The sequence below is a fragment of the Microtus ochrogaster genome, linkage group LG5 (genome assembly GCF_000317375.1).
Source record: "Microtus ochrogaster isolate Prairie Vole_2 linkage group LG5, MicOch1.0, whole genome shotgun sequence".
NCBI lineage: Eukaryota > Metazoa > Chordata > Mammalia > Rodentia > Cricetidae > Microtus > Microtus ochrogaster.
This window is the reverse complement of record NC_022031.1, coordinates 51313634-51329002: the sequence shown is the minus strand read 5'-3', so window position 1 is coordinate 51329002 and position 15369 is coordinate 51313634. Positions and strand designations below refer to the sequence as shown.

Here is a 15369-nt window from a genome sequence, read left to right as displayed (position 1 = left end):
AGTAGGAGGAGGAGGAGGAGGAGGAGGAGGAGGAAGAAAGAAAGAAAGAAAGAAAGAAAGAAAGAAAGAAAGAAAGAAAGAAAGAAAGAAGGAAGGAAGGAAAGAAGGAAGGAAGGAAGATTGGTGCTGAGACCTTAAAATCATGTTTTTCTAATTATTATCAATACAGCATTAATTCTGTCTTTCAGTTTAAGAAAACACTTTGGTTTTGGGAACTTTTCAGATTCTCCAAAGAGAATAACAGGTATTGATGGTTATGTGACATATCCTAATAGCTGTGAAATTTTTAATTGCAGTGAAAAGAACATTTTTGTCATGAAGTTTTTGTAACATGTAAAATTAGCCTAGAATGACTCTCAGTCATTTTGAAGGCTATGTCATTAATTCCTCGAAACTGAATGCATTCTCGACTCTTCTCATCTGGGATGGACTTTCACAGGAGTTCTGTGTAGACTTCCAGAATGTCTGAATTTGCATCCCTTGGAAGTGTTCCATTGGGTTAAGCTGCCTCCTGCAAGGACCCAAGTAAAGCATGCTGCATACTGCCCTCACAGCCACCATGAGTAATCCTTAGTGTGACCCTGGACGATGGACCAGTCCAGGATGTCCGCAAGGAAACCAAGTCAGAGACTACGTGCTTTCTTTAGAGATTTGCAGCAAGATGCTGGGGACAGGAAAGGAGGAATTAATTGTGACACTTGTCCTTCAGTATTCTTGCTTCACATTCTTTGTTTTCTGACTTCTAGTAGCTAGTATTTTCCACATAACCCCAGATTCTGCGCCCTCCAGATCTTCAGCTGCACGACCCCCTGAAAAGCGCTGCTCCTAAATTACTATGAACACCTACCCTACTACTCCTATGTTCATACAGCATTTGCAGACACAGGGAGACAATTGTCCAGGTCAGAATCACTCTTAAACTGCTGTTCTGCAGCCTTACCAGTCTGTCTGCCTGCTCTGCTGGGCCTGTGTTCTTCAGTCATCTTCCCGAATGGACAAGTCCAGGGATGTCCACGTCACCCCTCCTCCGTGGCCTCAAGTCCTACTTCACCTTTAGAGATATTATGAAATTTCCTCTCTTCTCTCCCCCCCCCATAAGAGCCATGATGTAAAGCAAGTGTTTTTCCCACACCTAGGATGAGTAAGTGACAATGAGTGTCAGTATGAAACACTCACCCAGGACTAGCTGTCCTGGAAGGAGTGCATGACAACTGCATCAGCTCTGACTGACTCAGAAGTGCCATCTGCGAACCCTGTCCCCTCACACACGTGATTTAAAAGACAGGGCTTCTCCACTTTACCTAAAGAGAAATTACTTAGACATTCAACCCTGTAGGTTTGGTTGTAAATAGGTCATTTAGAAGGCGGGTTTTTTTTTTGAGGAAATCCTTGCAAATGTTTAATTATTCCAATTCTACCAACGTGAATCTTGTGCTCTTGTGGAATTTTTATAATGCCCCACCTTATGCTTAATACACCCTGGTGAATCAGAGAGTGCTCTTAAAACCTATGGCTGAGCAAATGCAGCTAAACTTTGGCCGCTTTCATAGATGATGATTTCTAGAAGTTTCCTACTTGAGGTGAGGAAATGAAACTCATTTTTTTAAAAAAAAGTCACGAGTTGAAATGACCTAGAAAACCATGACTTCCTTTTGGCATTGGAATGTTAGGTATTTCAGTTAATTTAAAGCTAAAATAATAAACTATAAATCTACAAAGCCAAATAATCTTATGAAGAAAACAGGGTGCAGAGGAACTCATGATTCCTCTGACTATTCACGCCTTGAACAGCCTATTTTAAATCCGTTCGCTCTAAACCTGTCCGCTACACTGAACAGAACTGTTTCTTATGTGATACCTCACTGTGGAGGTCCCTTGATTTCAGTCTGGACAAGCAAACCCTCTAACAGACTGTTCCCTACTCTCTTCTGCCGGAAGTGCCGTGAGCAAGTTTAGCCAGGACAGCTTCACCATTTTCCACTGGTAAATAAGAGAACACTTCATTTAAATGACTCTTCTCTATCAAACTACACCACATATTTTAACAATAAAATCCTAAAGCTTTCATGTCGTGTGACGTTATTGGCTTTCAGAAATAATCTGGTACATCGAACGGATGTCTAATCAGTTAGGGGTGGTGTGAACCACTCAACGTGAACCCAGTGCTAGTTTCTATTTTTCCTAATAAACAAAGTAGGTAAAGAAAACTATTGTTTAAACTTTAAAAATTTCAACAAATACACTGAAAAAAAAAAACATCGGATGGATGTTCTGATGGTTTTCTTTCAAGGCTGCAATACTTGGTATTGCTACCCTGTGCCATGATTCTGAAGCTTGCATAACAGAGATGATCATATGTGTTTGAATGAAGGTTTAGGATGACTGGTGCCTAAAAATAAAGGCATTTTTCTCCAGAATCTAAGTTCATATAAAAACACAGAGGTGTTTGTGGGGTGTCGTTGTTATTGTTTTGGGCACCCAGGTTTCATTTAGAACTTCAAAGCAGCTGCCCTCTTTACATTCTAGGGTTTAACTGCATCCTCCTTGCCTATGGGTAACTACTTGGTATAGATTAAGACGAATAAGATCTATTAGGAGCCATAGGTCCGAACAGTTAGGTGCTGTTCTACCGGACATCCGTGATCTGACCAGGAAGTATTAGGATGACCCGAAGCCAATGTTAAGTCCTTCTGGCTATTATTAGCTATTTCAAAAGGTCTGGATTCTTTTTTATCTAAAAGTGCCTAAAAGTGCCATCGTGATGTAAACAATTTGGTAGAAGATATCAACCACTTCGCCTGAGTAAAATGGAGAAAGAGAAACAAGTAAATAAACAAGAAAATAAATCCATGTAATCAGATTGTCTGGAACAAATGCTGTCTGTTACTTATAAGGGATCCTTGATCTGTTGCCTCCTGAAATGTAGACAAACTACAAACCTGAGGATGTGTTTCCCATGTACATACAAACATCACCTTCACTAATTATTCAAGATAAACTTTTTCAGTGTTTTGGCAACCCAGTTGAAATGGGAAATTATTCACCTGACGACAACCCAGCACTCTTCATTACTCTGCGGTGAGACTCTTAACACAGCCCTATCTAAAGACATTGAGTCTGCTTCTTCGTGCCTCGCTTTGAAAAGATTTCAGCGCAGACCCAGCGGCTTTGCAAATCAGGTATTTTCCACTCTTCCTGACTCTAACTTTCACAGTACTCTGGCCAGAAACCATAGTGCCGTGGACGGCCTGAGCTACAACAGGTGTTTGTCACTTTCTTAAGTTGCTTTCCCCCTTAGGTGGTGTTATTTCCGGTGCATTCCAAAGCCCTGAAAAAAAAAAAAAGCTAGTGCAATCTCTCGTCAAGCCCAAATCACAACAGCAGTAGCAAAAGCACGGAGAATCGGATGTCTCCAGGCTTTTATTCCACAGGTACCTTGTGTGTCTTTCCCTGGGTCTGATTTCTAGCTGCTAAAATGCACATTAAGAGTTTGATAAAAGCTAAAACCGAAAATAGAAATGGCTTTTGCTTAGGAGCAAAACATTCTGGGTATCTGGAAGTGGGGTGGATTATAGCCTTGGCAAGCCCAGCAGGGAATGGTTTTCATCACCCGAGTAGACCACCCCACCATTTGACATACACAGAAACAGAACAGACCGTCATAATTCACAGTCTACCTGGCAACCTCTCCCTAGAAAGGAGGGCTCTGGACACATGAAGCTGTTTGTAATCGCAGAGCTTAGAAGACAGCCAGCATCGAAGAAGAACCAACCACGCTCTTCTCTTTCTCCACACATTCCAGCCCTCCAGCACCCAAACACACCACAGCGTGAATCAGTCACCACGAAGCTCACGCGCCCTTTAGGGCTAGATTATGCAGACCAACCTTTTGGAAGTTTCTCGGTCCCGCTGAAGGCGACCAGGGAGAGAATCTGTAACAGTGGAATGTTGACGAGCTCTCTCATGGCTAATCCAGGCTCAGAGCAAAGGTTGCTTCTGGATGACTGAGGCCAGTTCTCCGGGGTTTACATCTTAACGCGTGGTTTGTTACAATAGGGCCGTCCGCTAACGACCGTTTGTGTCTGCAGTGCCACAGGCTCTCAGCATATCAGGAATCTTCAGACCTGACTGTGGTGATGGACATGACCAGCTGGGGCGGATCCACTTAGGCCAGCAACGCAAGTGGAGGGCTGGAGGAACAAGGGAAAGAAAATCCCTGCAGAATCCCTTTTAAGACGGTGGCAGAAGGACAATACCAGATGCCATCTGCAGCCACGACAGTTCTCCCTGAGCTACTGGGTTCCTAATGTGACTTCGGTTCACCACCTCTCCTGCACTCAAACGAGGAATCCGGATCAAACTAATTTTGACTCCTCTCCATCTCTCGCCCGACCCCCCCCCCCATCTCCCAGCCAACCCAGCCCAGCTGCTCCTGATTTCACCCACTCCACACCCCTTGAATTCTTCCCCTGTGCCCTTGTAGTAATACGATGTGACCGTAACCTGTTTCTTACAGTCCTTATAGTCCCTTGGGTATCTTATTATGAGCTCTTCCCTCCTAAGCCCAAAGCCTGCAGAGACTTCTTGCATGCAAGCCTGCTTGCAGTGATGAAGGGGGACTTGCTGGTATCTGGTTGTCTCTCTAGCCTCATCTGTTATGGTCCATGCTTCTTATTGTTTTATATCATTTGGAGACCTGCTAACATTGCCCTGTTCCCAAGTAGCCCTAACTGATGAGAAGGCAGACCTCTTCTGAAACCCATGGGAGAGGGCATGTAAACACACCTACCAAAAGTGTGAAAGCAGGCTGTGCCAGCTCTTCCAGTAGACCCAGTCTTAAGAAGGGACAGAAGTAACGTTCAGGGGCTGCCTTCATGACTTTTCTCATTGCTGTGACCAAACAAATAGCTGGCGACAGCAACAACAAAAACCTAAAGGAGAAAAGGCTTGCTCCAGTTTCAAGTTTAAGGTGTAACCCATCAGAGTGGGGAAGTCCCACTTTTCTGCAAAGGGAAGAACTCTAATAGACCCCACCCATGCTTGAGGCACCTGGTCCCATTGCATCCATCCTCGGGACGCAGGGACGCCGAAGGATGCATGTGGCTTGCTTTCTTCTTTCTCCCTCTGAATTTAGTCCAGGGCTGCAACCCATGAGATGATATCACCCACATTCGGGGTGGCTCTTCCCTTCTTGCTTGCCCTTTCTGGGCACACCTTTGCAGACATTTCCAGAGGTGTGTCTCCTAGGTGACTACAAGTCGGGTCAAGATGAGAATGAAAATTAACCGTTACATCTGCAAAACCATAGCAACGAAGGCAAAGCTCCCATCCCAACTTTCCCTTTGTGAAACAATCTATAATATAGTGTGTCCACATCCTACATAAAGAAAAACAGTAAATGATATGATACAGGCAGGCACATAGTGAAAACTTAACTTCACACTTCCCCTGTTCACTCTGTCCCCGTCCCAAATGATAGCAAGTACTTATAACAAGTGTTGTCAAGAATATGGAGAAAAAAGAGAGCCCTCACTCGTTGTTGGTAGGAATCTAAATAAGAGCAACACTGGAAAATATAACAGGAATAGAATGCCATTCTATGACCAGGTAGTGATCATGGGGGAAACAAATCAGTGCACGGATGCCATTGTCTTTGACAGTGAACTCTTTCTGAAATCCTGTACTTGAATCTCTATTTATATTTACATGTGTTCTAGTAGAAGTCTGCTATCTGCTCTCCACAGGTGCCAAGAAAAGCAAATCCCGGCTCCTCTCGCTAACGATGGTTGGGTACAGATAACTTTACCTGAGCTCAGATGGTCAGCTACCTTTCAGGGACTTGGAATCTGGATCATGAAAGAAGGGAAAGTGGGGATTCATTCCAGAGGCAGTGATAAGCAGAACACAGTCTTGGCAGCACCTTCTACAGTATCCAGTGTCCAGGGATGACAGAGTCTGTGTCCTGTGCTCAGTAACCGAGCTGTGTCACCCTGAGTCAGCTGTCCCTCTTAGGAGACCTTGGCCATTGTTCTAGACACCAGCTGACCTTCATTCCTGGGTAGCTTTCTTGGGTTTCTTAGCATTCCATAAGCTAGCCAACAGCCTTTCAATAAATTATTTTTTCCAAAATTAATCAGAGTTACTCTCTATCCATTGCAACAATGCATGTAACAACATATGCAACAATATCTATTTTGCATTTATAAAAGTTAATGCTTTAAAGATTATGAACTGTGCCAAAATTCTTATAATTACTAAACAATAAAGGTAAATTTATTTTTAATTTAAATGTTTGAGAATTTCATACATCAATAGTGTATTTTTATAGCATTTCTATCCCTTCCTCCCCCTACCTCCAAACTCCTCCCACATCTCCTCCACTCCCTCTCAAATTCATGACCTCTTCTTTAGTTATTAGTTACACACACATTATATACTATTTTATGTATAATTATATATCAGTATATTATTAATAATCTATGTTTAATATAGTATTACAATGTATTAATATATAACATATATCCTACTGAGTTCTTTTAGTGTTGCTTGTATGTACATGTGTTTAGGGCTGGTCACTTGGAATTGGGATTGGACAACCTGCCAGGGCTTTGTCCCTGGAACAAACCGATTCTCCCTATTAGAGGTCAACCTCCAGTGTAGATTTGACTTTTGAGGATTAGCTTTTCACTCCATCCGTAGCGCACACACAGACCTCATGTTTTAATTGGCATTGGCTAGCTTAGTCGGTCTAGATACCACACTGATCAAAGGTAACTTTACCTTCTTTAACACGTTCAGTTGTACTCAGTTACTATCATGTACGGTTACTATCTCAGAAATGTTGAATATGGCTACCCTGTGATGCTGAAAGGAGACTCGGACTAGAAAGTGTTATCCCGAGGTCATCCTGGACGAGGCTTGCCATCTGTGGCTGACTTACAGATCTTTCTACAAAATGACACAAACAACTTGGCAACCTCTAGTCAGATGTAGATGGTCCTGCTTTGTGTGCACAGGGCTCATGGTGAGGTCCGTCAGGCTCCTGGTCCTAGTGACCTCCTTCTAGAATCTAATGTGGTAGCTTCCTCAGCAGATGGAGTTCAGCTCCTGAATGTCACAGGATAAGGCACTTCCCACAGGGTGTTTATTTAAGCAAATTCTTCCTTCTGCTTCCAAGTGTCCAGTGAATGGAAAAGCCTCAGAACCCGCTGCCTTCAAAATTACCTTCCTCAAGGTCATTCTAGTTATCAATGGAGATAAAGAATCATGATTTCCTGCAAGAGCTTGAGATGGCAGACCCTGTATCTGTGGATCCCGGAACAGGAGTCTTTAGCTCATGAATCTGTTCATCATGTTGGCCCATTGATTTCAACACCCACAGAGTAGTGAGAGGAAGATTATATGGCTGATTTTAACCTGTTCAGCCTGCTGCCTTCAGTGCTGATTGTGGGTTTTTCCATGCTTAAAGACCTTAGCTATGTTCCATTCTCCATGAACCTTTCCAGTAACTGAAAATTTGCTGGAACGCTCCATTGTCTTCTACAAAGCACAGAATTCATACTTTAAAAACTGGGAGCAACTCCATTCTGTAAATGCACCACATTTTCTTTATCCATTTTTCAGTTGAGGGGAGTTTAGGTTGTTTCCAGGTTCTGGCTATGACAAATAATGCTGCTATGAACATAGTTGAGCACATGTCCTTGTGATGTGACTATGCAGCCTTTGGTTTTATGCCCAAGAGTGGTATTGCTATGTCCCGAGGAAGACTGATTTGCAATTTTCGGAGAATTTGCCATACTGATTTCCAAAGTGGCTGCAACTTTGCATTCTCACCAGCAATGGAGAAGTGCTCCCCTGACTCCACATCCTCTCCAGCATAAACTGTCTTGCTGGTTTTGATCTTATCCATTCTGACCGGTGTAAGATGATATCTCAGAATCATTTAGCTTTCATTTTCCTGATGGCTAAGGATGTTGAGCAATTACATAAGTGTCTTTTGGTCATTTTAAATTTTCCTGTTGAGAATTCTGTTTAGATCTATTTGTACCCCTGTTTTTTTGGTTGGATTATTTGATAATTTGATGTTTAGTTTCTTGAGTTCTTTATATATTTTGGAGATCAGACCTCTTTCTGATGTGAGGTTCGTAAAGATCTTTTCCCATTCAGTAGGCTGCCATTTTGTCCTAGTGACTGTGTCCTTTGCCTTACAGAAGCTTCTTAGTTTCAGAAGGGAAATTCCCAAGAACCCACAAGGATGGCCCCAGTTAATACTCTAAGCAGTGGTGGAGAGGACACCTAAATTGACCTTCCCCTGTAATCAGATTGATGACTACCTTAATTGTCATCATAGAACCTTCAACAAACAACTGATGGAAGCAGATAGAGAGATCTACAGTGAAGCACTGGGCCAAGCTAAGGGAGACCAGTCCAAGAAAGGGAGGACGTATAATATGAGCAAAGGAATCAAGACCGTAATGGGGATACCTACAGAAACAGCTGACCTGAGCTAGTGAGAGTTCACTGACTCTGGACTGACAGCAGGAGAACCTGCATAGGACCTAACTAAGTTCACTGACTGTGGTGGGCAGTTGTGAGGCTTGGGCAGTCTGTGGGGCCACTAGCAGTGGGACCAGGATTTATCCCTAGTGTTTGAAGTGGTGTCTAGGAGCACATTCTTTTTGGAGAGATACCTTGCTCAGCTTAGATATAGGAGGGGAGGGCCTTGGTCTTGCCTCGAAGTGAAGTTTCAGGCTTTGTTAACTCTCTTTGGGAAGCCTTACCTTCCAGGGGAGTGAATGAGGTGGTGGGGTGGAAGGAAGTGTGGAATCAGAAGAGGGGACAGAGTGGAAATGGGGATAGCTATGTAAAATGAGAAAAGAGTGTATTAAAAAATCTTAATAAAAGTAAGAAAATAAGAAAAAACTGCAAAAGACAATTAAGAGTACAAATACCAGAATTAATAGCACTTAGAAACACTAATTCAAGAACCCTCAAAATGCTTACACATGATATGAAGTAATATATTTCAAAAATCATTATCATTCCATATGGACCTCTTCATAAATCATAAGCAGTTCTCAGCTTCTTTTGAAGAAAAATATTTTTCTTCTAATATGACATTATATATAATACAGGTACTTAAATATCTTAATTTATGAATATATTATTTAACTATGTAACTTAACTAAAATATAACTATATTGTATTTTTTTTAAATTTTGTTTGATTGGACTTTTATATTTTTGCTTTTGTTTATTTGTTTGCTTTGGTTTGGGTTTTTTTGTTTGTTTGTTTGCTTGCTTGCTTGCTTGCTTGCTTGCTTTGGTTTTTCGAGGCAGGGTTTCTCTGTAGGTCTGGAATTATCTCTTGCAGACCAGGCTGGCCTTGAACTCACAGAGATCCACCTGCCTCTGCCTCCAGAGTGCTGAGATTAAACTTATGCACCACCATCACCCAGTTGTTTTTTGTTTTGTGAAATATGGTCTCACTATGTAGCTGTGGCTGTTCTGGAACTTGCTTTGTAGACCAGGCTTAGAACTCACAGAAAACTGCCTGCCTCCGCCTCTCAAGTGCTGGAGTGTGCCACCACAAACAGAACCTTTTAAGATTTTAATACTTTATTATAATTATTGTTGTTATTGTTGTTGTTAGAGAATTTCATATATCAGGATCACTTCCACCCCCACACTTAGCCCACTCCAGTTCATCCACTGCCCTTCTCATTCCCTCTCAAATTCAGGACCTCTTCTTCTTTAATTATTATTGTTTTTCTCTCTGTTTCTCTCTGTTTCTCTCTCTGTTTCTCTCTCTCTCTCTCTCTCTCTCTCTCTCTCTCTCTCTCTCTCTCTCACACACACATACACACACACATCCTGTTGAGTCTATTTAGTGTACTCATATGTATTCGTTTTTAGAGATGACCATTAGATTGTGACATTTCAAGAGACCCAGTTATCTTTGTCTATTAGAGCCTAAAATGTTGGGCAAGTATGCAAGCTATGGACAACTTTTAAAGTTTGTTTGCCTTCTTCACAAAAAGAGGAATAAATTTCCCTTCACCTCAGAGCTCAGCTTTATCCTAACCTATTATTTGTAGACTTAGTTCTTACGATTTTTCTCAGGGCTGGAGGTCTAGACACTCCGAATGTCACCTGAAGTTGGATTTACTTTGGACTTCAATGCCTCGGCCAGTTCTCAGTATAGCGCATGAAGAAGAGTGGCTGTTGGTGGCTGTATCAGAACTCCCATTCCAGAGTCAGTATAGTTCATCCTCTGGGTAAACACATCAAATTCCAGGACTATGTTTCTGAACTAAAGAAGCTTATTGTCGATCGAAAACTGAACAAGCAAACTGAATAAGTCGTAACAGAGAGACCAATCTTACATGTTTGAGAAAGCAGAGCCCTGCATGGCAGGTTTCCTCTGCCAAGCGTACCCAACTCTTAGTAAAGAGCACAAGAGGACTGACTAAATCAGGAGATGAATTTGGAGTTAGTGGGAAACCCTAAGTTATTAGTTGAAGTGACTAACCATCCTGAAGTAATGCATCTGAAACTTATTAATCCCACCAAAGTGAAATTCCAGACCAGAAGTACTAGAAGAGACTTGTGTGTGTGGGGGGGGGGGGGGTCTTAGTTAAGGTTTCTGTTTCTCTGAAGAGACGCCAGGACCACAGAAACTTCTATAAATGAAAACATTTAATTGGAGTGGCGACCTTACAGTTTCAAAGGTTCGGTCCATTATCATCATGGAGGAGCCCGTGGTGGCTAGGAATGGGACAGCATGCAGGCAGACATGGGGCTGGGGGTTGTACATCTCGCAGCAAACAAGAAGTGAAGTGAGTGTCACACTGAGGGAAGCTTGAGCAAAGGGGACCTCAATGTCCACCCCCGCAGTGACACACCTCCTCTAAGGAAGCCATATTTGCTTCAACAATACCACCCCTCCTAATAGTGCCACTCCCTTGGGGGCCATTTTCTTTCAAACCATCACAGGGGCACAAAAGCGAAAATGCAATCTTATTTTTTTGTTTTTGTTTTTGTTTTTCGAGACAGGGTTTCTCTGTGGCTTTGGAGCCTGTCCTGGAACTAGCTCTGTAGACCAGGCTGGTCTCGAACTCACAGAGATCCGCCTGCCTCTGCCTCCCGAGTGCTGGGATTAAAGGCGTGCGTCACCACCACCCGGCGAAAATGCAATCTTATTGGGAAAGTCTTGAATATGAGACAAAATTTAAAAATTACATAAGAATGAATACATTTGACAATGCAAAGTTTTGTTTGTTTAAGACAGGGTCTCCTATATCCCAGGCTGCCTGTAAACTCACTATGCAATCAAAGACGGCCTTAAAGAGCTAGCCCTAATGAATCTCCCTCCTGAATGCTGAGATCCCAGGCACGTGCCACCCGGTTTATGTGGTGATGGGGATTGAACCCAGGGCTTTGTGCATGCTAGGCAAGCAACCTACCACATCCCCCAACTCCTAGGTCAAGTTTTAGTATCATGTCTAGCAAAATGTGTTTGCCAAAAGTCAAATAGAAATGAGATAACCCGCTAACAAATACTCGGTGTGTACATCACCCAAGTTCCCTCGGTGTGTAACACTACCGGCTGTCTCTGTTGCTATTACTTGAGGCTCTTTCTAAGCAGCTTCTTTGAGTAGGTGCCTTCCTGCTTTTCTTGATGCTCTCATTGTTGGCTTTGTTCTCTTCCTAAAGCTTCCCACACACAGAATCTAGTTCTTGGTTTTCCCCAGTGGTAAGTCCTTGGCATTGCTATTTACCACTTGAGACACACTCAAAAATTGTGTTTTGTTTTCTAACCATTTTGGCAGTAGACAGCATCTATAGCTGCACAACCCCTACATCCGTGCCTCCAAATCTGTCCTTAAAGGCGTTGCACATCTGGCCGGCTGCAGGCCAGTGAAAACCAGCTGTTGATTTGCAATCTTAAATTAATCTTTGTAAGACTTTAAACTAAATTAGCAGTGAGATCAGTGGGGACCAGAAACAATTTTTCACTTCTCTCCCGACTCATTAAAACAGAATGCCATTTATAGGTCCTGTCTGCGCTCAGCTTTCAACTCAAATCTTTGCACTAAAATCCTTCTGAGACTAACATGACTTGATGCCGGACCTAGTTCCAAGATCCCATTCACTTAACTGTAGGAGAAGAGCTGGGACCCTGTGCCTCCTGCTCTTGGGGAGGTCAATGACAGCCTACTGTATACAAGTCAAGAGCATGTTTCATGATCGTGTGCTTAACACATGCAAGTTGCTGGTGAATTCAGAAGTTTTCAAGTTGAGGTGTGTGAGGTCAGCTCAGTCAGCAAAGTCCTTGCCTGGAAAGCATGAGAACCTAAATTTCATCCCCCAGACCCATAGAGAAACATATGCATGGTTCCATAAGTCTGTGATCTAACACTGGCAAGGGGGAGCCAGGTAGATGTGTGAACTGAATGAGGTTGACCCCCATAGACTGATTTATGAGAATGCTTGGATTAAGGGATTAGAAAGGTTTAGGAGGTGTGCTGAAGCTGCAGAACAATCCCACACCAGTTAAGAATCATGGATAATAAAAAAGGTTATTGATTTGAGGGGAAAAACTTACAGATCATCGTCCCAAACAACAGTCCTCTTGTGGCAAACAGGAAACAGAGAGTCTAGAAGCCCAAATGAGGGCCAGAAGCAAGAGAGAGAGCACACAGGCAAGGTTCCACTGCTTTTTAAAGTATAAGAGACCACGCCCCAGTGAGCTGGAATCTTAAAGGCTATTGGCTGAAGCACAGCATGGTGACCTTGTTGGTGGTGTGTCACTCAGGGTGAGCTTTGTAGGCTTGCAGGTTCTTTCTCCTTCCCTCTCTTCCTTCTCCCTTCCCTCCCTTCTTCCTCCTTCTCTGTCTCTCTATGTCTCTGTCTCTCTCCCTCCCCCCTACCTTCCAGCTGTGGAACAGGATCATGCCTGCCTGCTGGTCACTGCTCTCCCCACCATAGTGATCATGAACTAACCCTGTGAAACCATCAGCAACGCTTTTTTCTATTAAATGCTTTTTCTATGAGTTGCCTTGGTCATGGTGTCTCTTCACAGCAACACGACAGTCACGAAGACAGCTATCTAGACAGCCTAACCTAAGTGATGAGTTCTAGCCCAATAAGAGACCTGTTTCAGAGGAGGTAGATGGTGTTTTGGGGGGTGATCCCTCAAGTTGTCCCCTGGTTTCCAAATGCAATTGTACACATGTGCACAATTTATGCACCCCATAAACATGAATACACATGTGCGTGCATGCACAAAAATAGAAATAAATATGAATGTTCAAGTTGATACGGCTTAAGCTGGTCTCCAAAACATGTTTTCCCAATGTTAGAGTACTCCTCAGAGACTATTAGCTCTCACACAACTCTCTGGATCCCTAAGCAAGATCATGTCAATGTTTATTTCCCTTTTGCCCTAATTCCTATATGAAAGTGGTGGGCTGGAGAGATGGCTCAGTGGTTAAGAGCACTGACTCTTCTTCCAGAGGACCCAAGTTCAATTCCCAGCACCTACATGGCAGCTAAAAATTTTCTGTAACTCCAAGATATGACACCCTTACAGAGAGATACATGCAGGCAAAACACTGAGGCAAATAAATAAAAATAAATAAATTATTAAAGAAAGTGGGAAGCTAGTATGGATAGTCTGGGAAAGTGGTTTCTCAGACCTGAGTCTAGATTTCTACAATACAAAGAATATGTATTAATTTAATTAACCCAATATTGAAGACACTTAATGGAACAGGAGGTCCCAGGAATATCAGCATGTTCAATAACAAATTGATTATATTCCCCAAACCCTGGAAATTGCTTAATCTCTGACTTTAATATGTGTCATTATTTTCTCCTCAGCTTCCAAAGTCTTCATGCTGAGCATGGTGCCCGGTGCCGATGTCTGTGCTCTGTTTTCGGTCTAAATCCTGTTGCTTTACACGTGGAAGGCTGAATTCATGTCTTCCTCACCGCCTGCTGCCTGGGTTTAAGGCCTCATGAACTGGTTGTTCACCATAGCATCAACCTAGGGGTCTCCCTCACAGTATGTCTCCATACAAGTGTTGTGGTTTGAACACGAATTTTCTCGCAAAGGTTTATTTAGGGAGTGCAGCTACATGAAACATCCAAAATTGTGTCTTACAGGTTGGGTGCGTGACTGTTGGAGATTCTCTCGATGGGAGAGAAAGGAAGACCAGGAAGTCAGTGGTGAACACTTAAAATCTGTACTTTTGGTAGCAGTCAAAGGAAATTGTTACTTATCTAGCTTCTCCGGGGAAAAAAATACCAGGCTGGAATTCTGGGCATATCCCTTATATAGGAAAAGAATGATTTGGACTTTCCCCAGCCTTTGTCATTTGGAGTCAGAAGGGCAGTGCTAAGCAACTATGTTGCCTAGTTCCTTTTATAACCCAGCTGCTGTCTGGTCCCTGAGTATCCGATAAGCATCCGTTCTGCATCCTCATTTCTTTTTGCCTCTGTGAATTCTAGATCTTAACTAGAAATTCCTCAGATGTTATGGACAAACCGAGAAGGAGATCTGGAAACTGCCCTACCAGAGCATCAAAGCTCCCCCTCATCCCTTCCCACTGCCCTCCTCCTGCTTCTCCTTAGCTAGGGTGCTCCACATTAGAGATAACACATTCCTTAAGTGATCAGGCATCAGGCAGGACAGAAGTGATTGTAATCCTGGATACCCAGAAGATGAAGCGGCAGGATCTCTTTTGCTTATGAGTTCAAGATCAGTGTGGGCTCTATGGTGCGACCCCATCTCCAAACAAAAACAGCTATGACTGGAAATCCTTGAGGAAAGCAACGATAAAAGCCTGAGCTACAATGTCCTCGAAAGGAACACCCCAACCATGAGTTTGACTTCTCCTTTCTTTCTTTCTTTCTTTCTTTCTTTCTTTCTTTCTTTCTTTCTTTCTTTCTTTCTTTCTTTCTCAATTTACTCCCAGCCGTCAGCACTGTTTACATGTTCTGACTGTGGCTTACAGCTGTGCAATTCAACTCAGTACAGCAAATCACTGCTAGGCCCTCAGCCAGTAGTGCAATCCAAAAGCAACATGAACAACTGCATCCATCAGGCTGTGTGGCCTTGTGTGAGATGTTCTTGGCAAGGCAGAGAACAATGAAGGATGAGAATATTCCCCGGCACTCCTGCCCTCAAAGTAATAGAATGTGATCAGCAACCCTTACAGTGACCCCAGGGTAACCCCCTCTTCTTGAGTGGAAGCTGGACACAATGACTCTCTTCTCAGAATCAGAATGCCAGAGACATTCCTGGCATGTCGTTTCTGAGATTAATTTATAAAAAAAAAAAAAAAATTGCTGCTTCCATGTAGGT

The 15369-nt window shown here is 42.9% G+C and overlaps 1 protein-coding gene across 6 annotated transcripts in view; it reads right to left on the bottom strand.

The window, feature by feature from the left end:
* Musk (muscle associated receptor tyrosine kinase) overlaps positions 1-4094 on the bottom strand; it is a 73451-nt gene extending 69357 nt beyond the window's left edge. For all 6 annotated transcript variants that reach the window (XM_005362218.3, XM_005362219.3, XM_005362222.2 and 3 more), the window contains exon 1: positions 3887-4094. In XM_005362218.3, the coding sequence (XP_005362275.1) occupies positions 3887-3965 (79 nt within the window). In that variant the 5' untranslated portion in view covers positions 3966-4094. The remainder of the gene's footprint in view (positions 1-3886) is intronic.
* Between the last annotated feature and the right edge of the window lie 11275 nt (positions 4095-15369).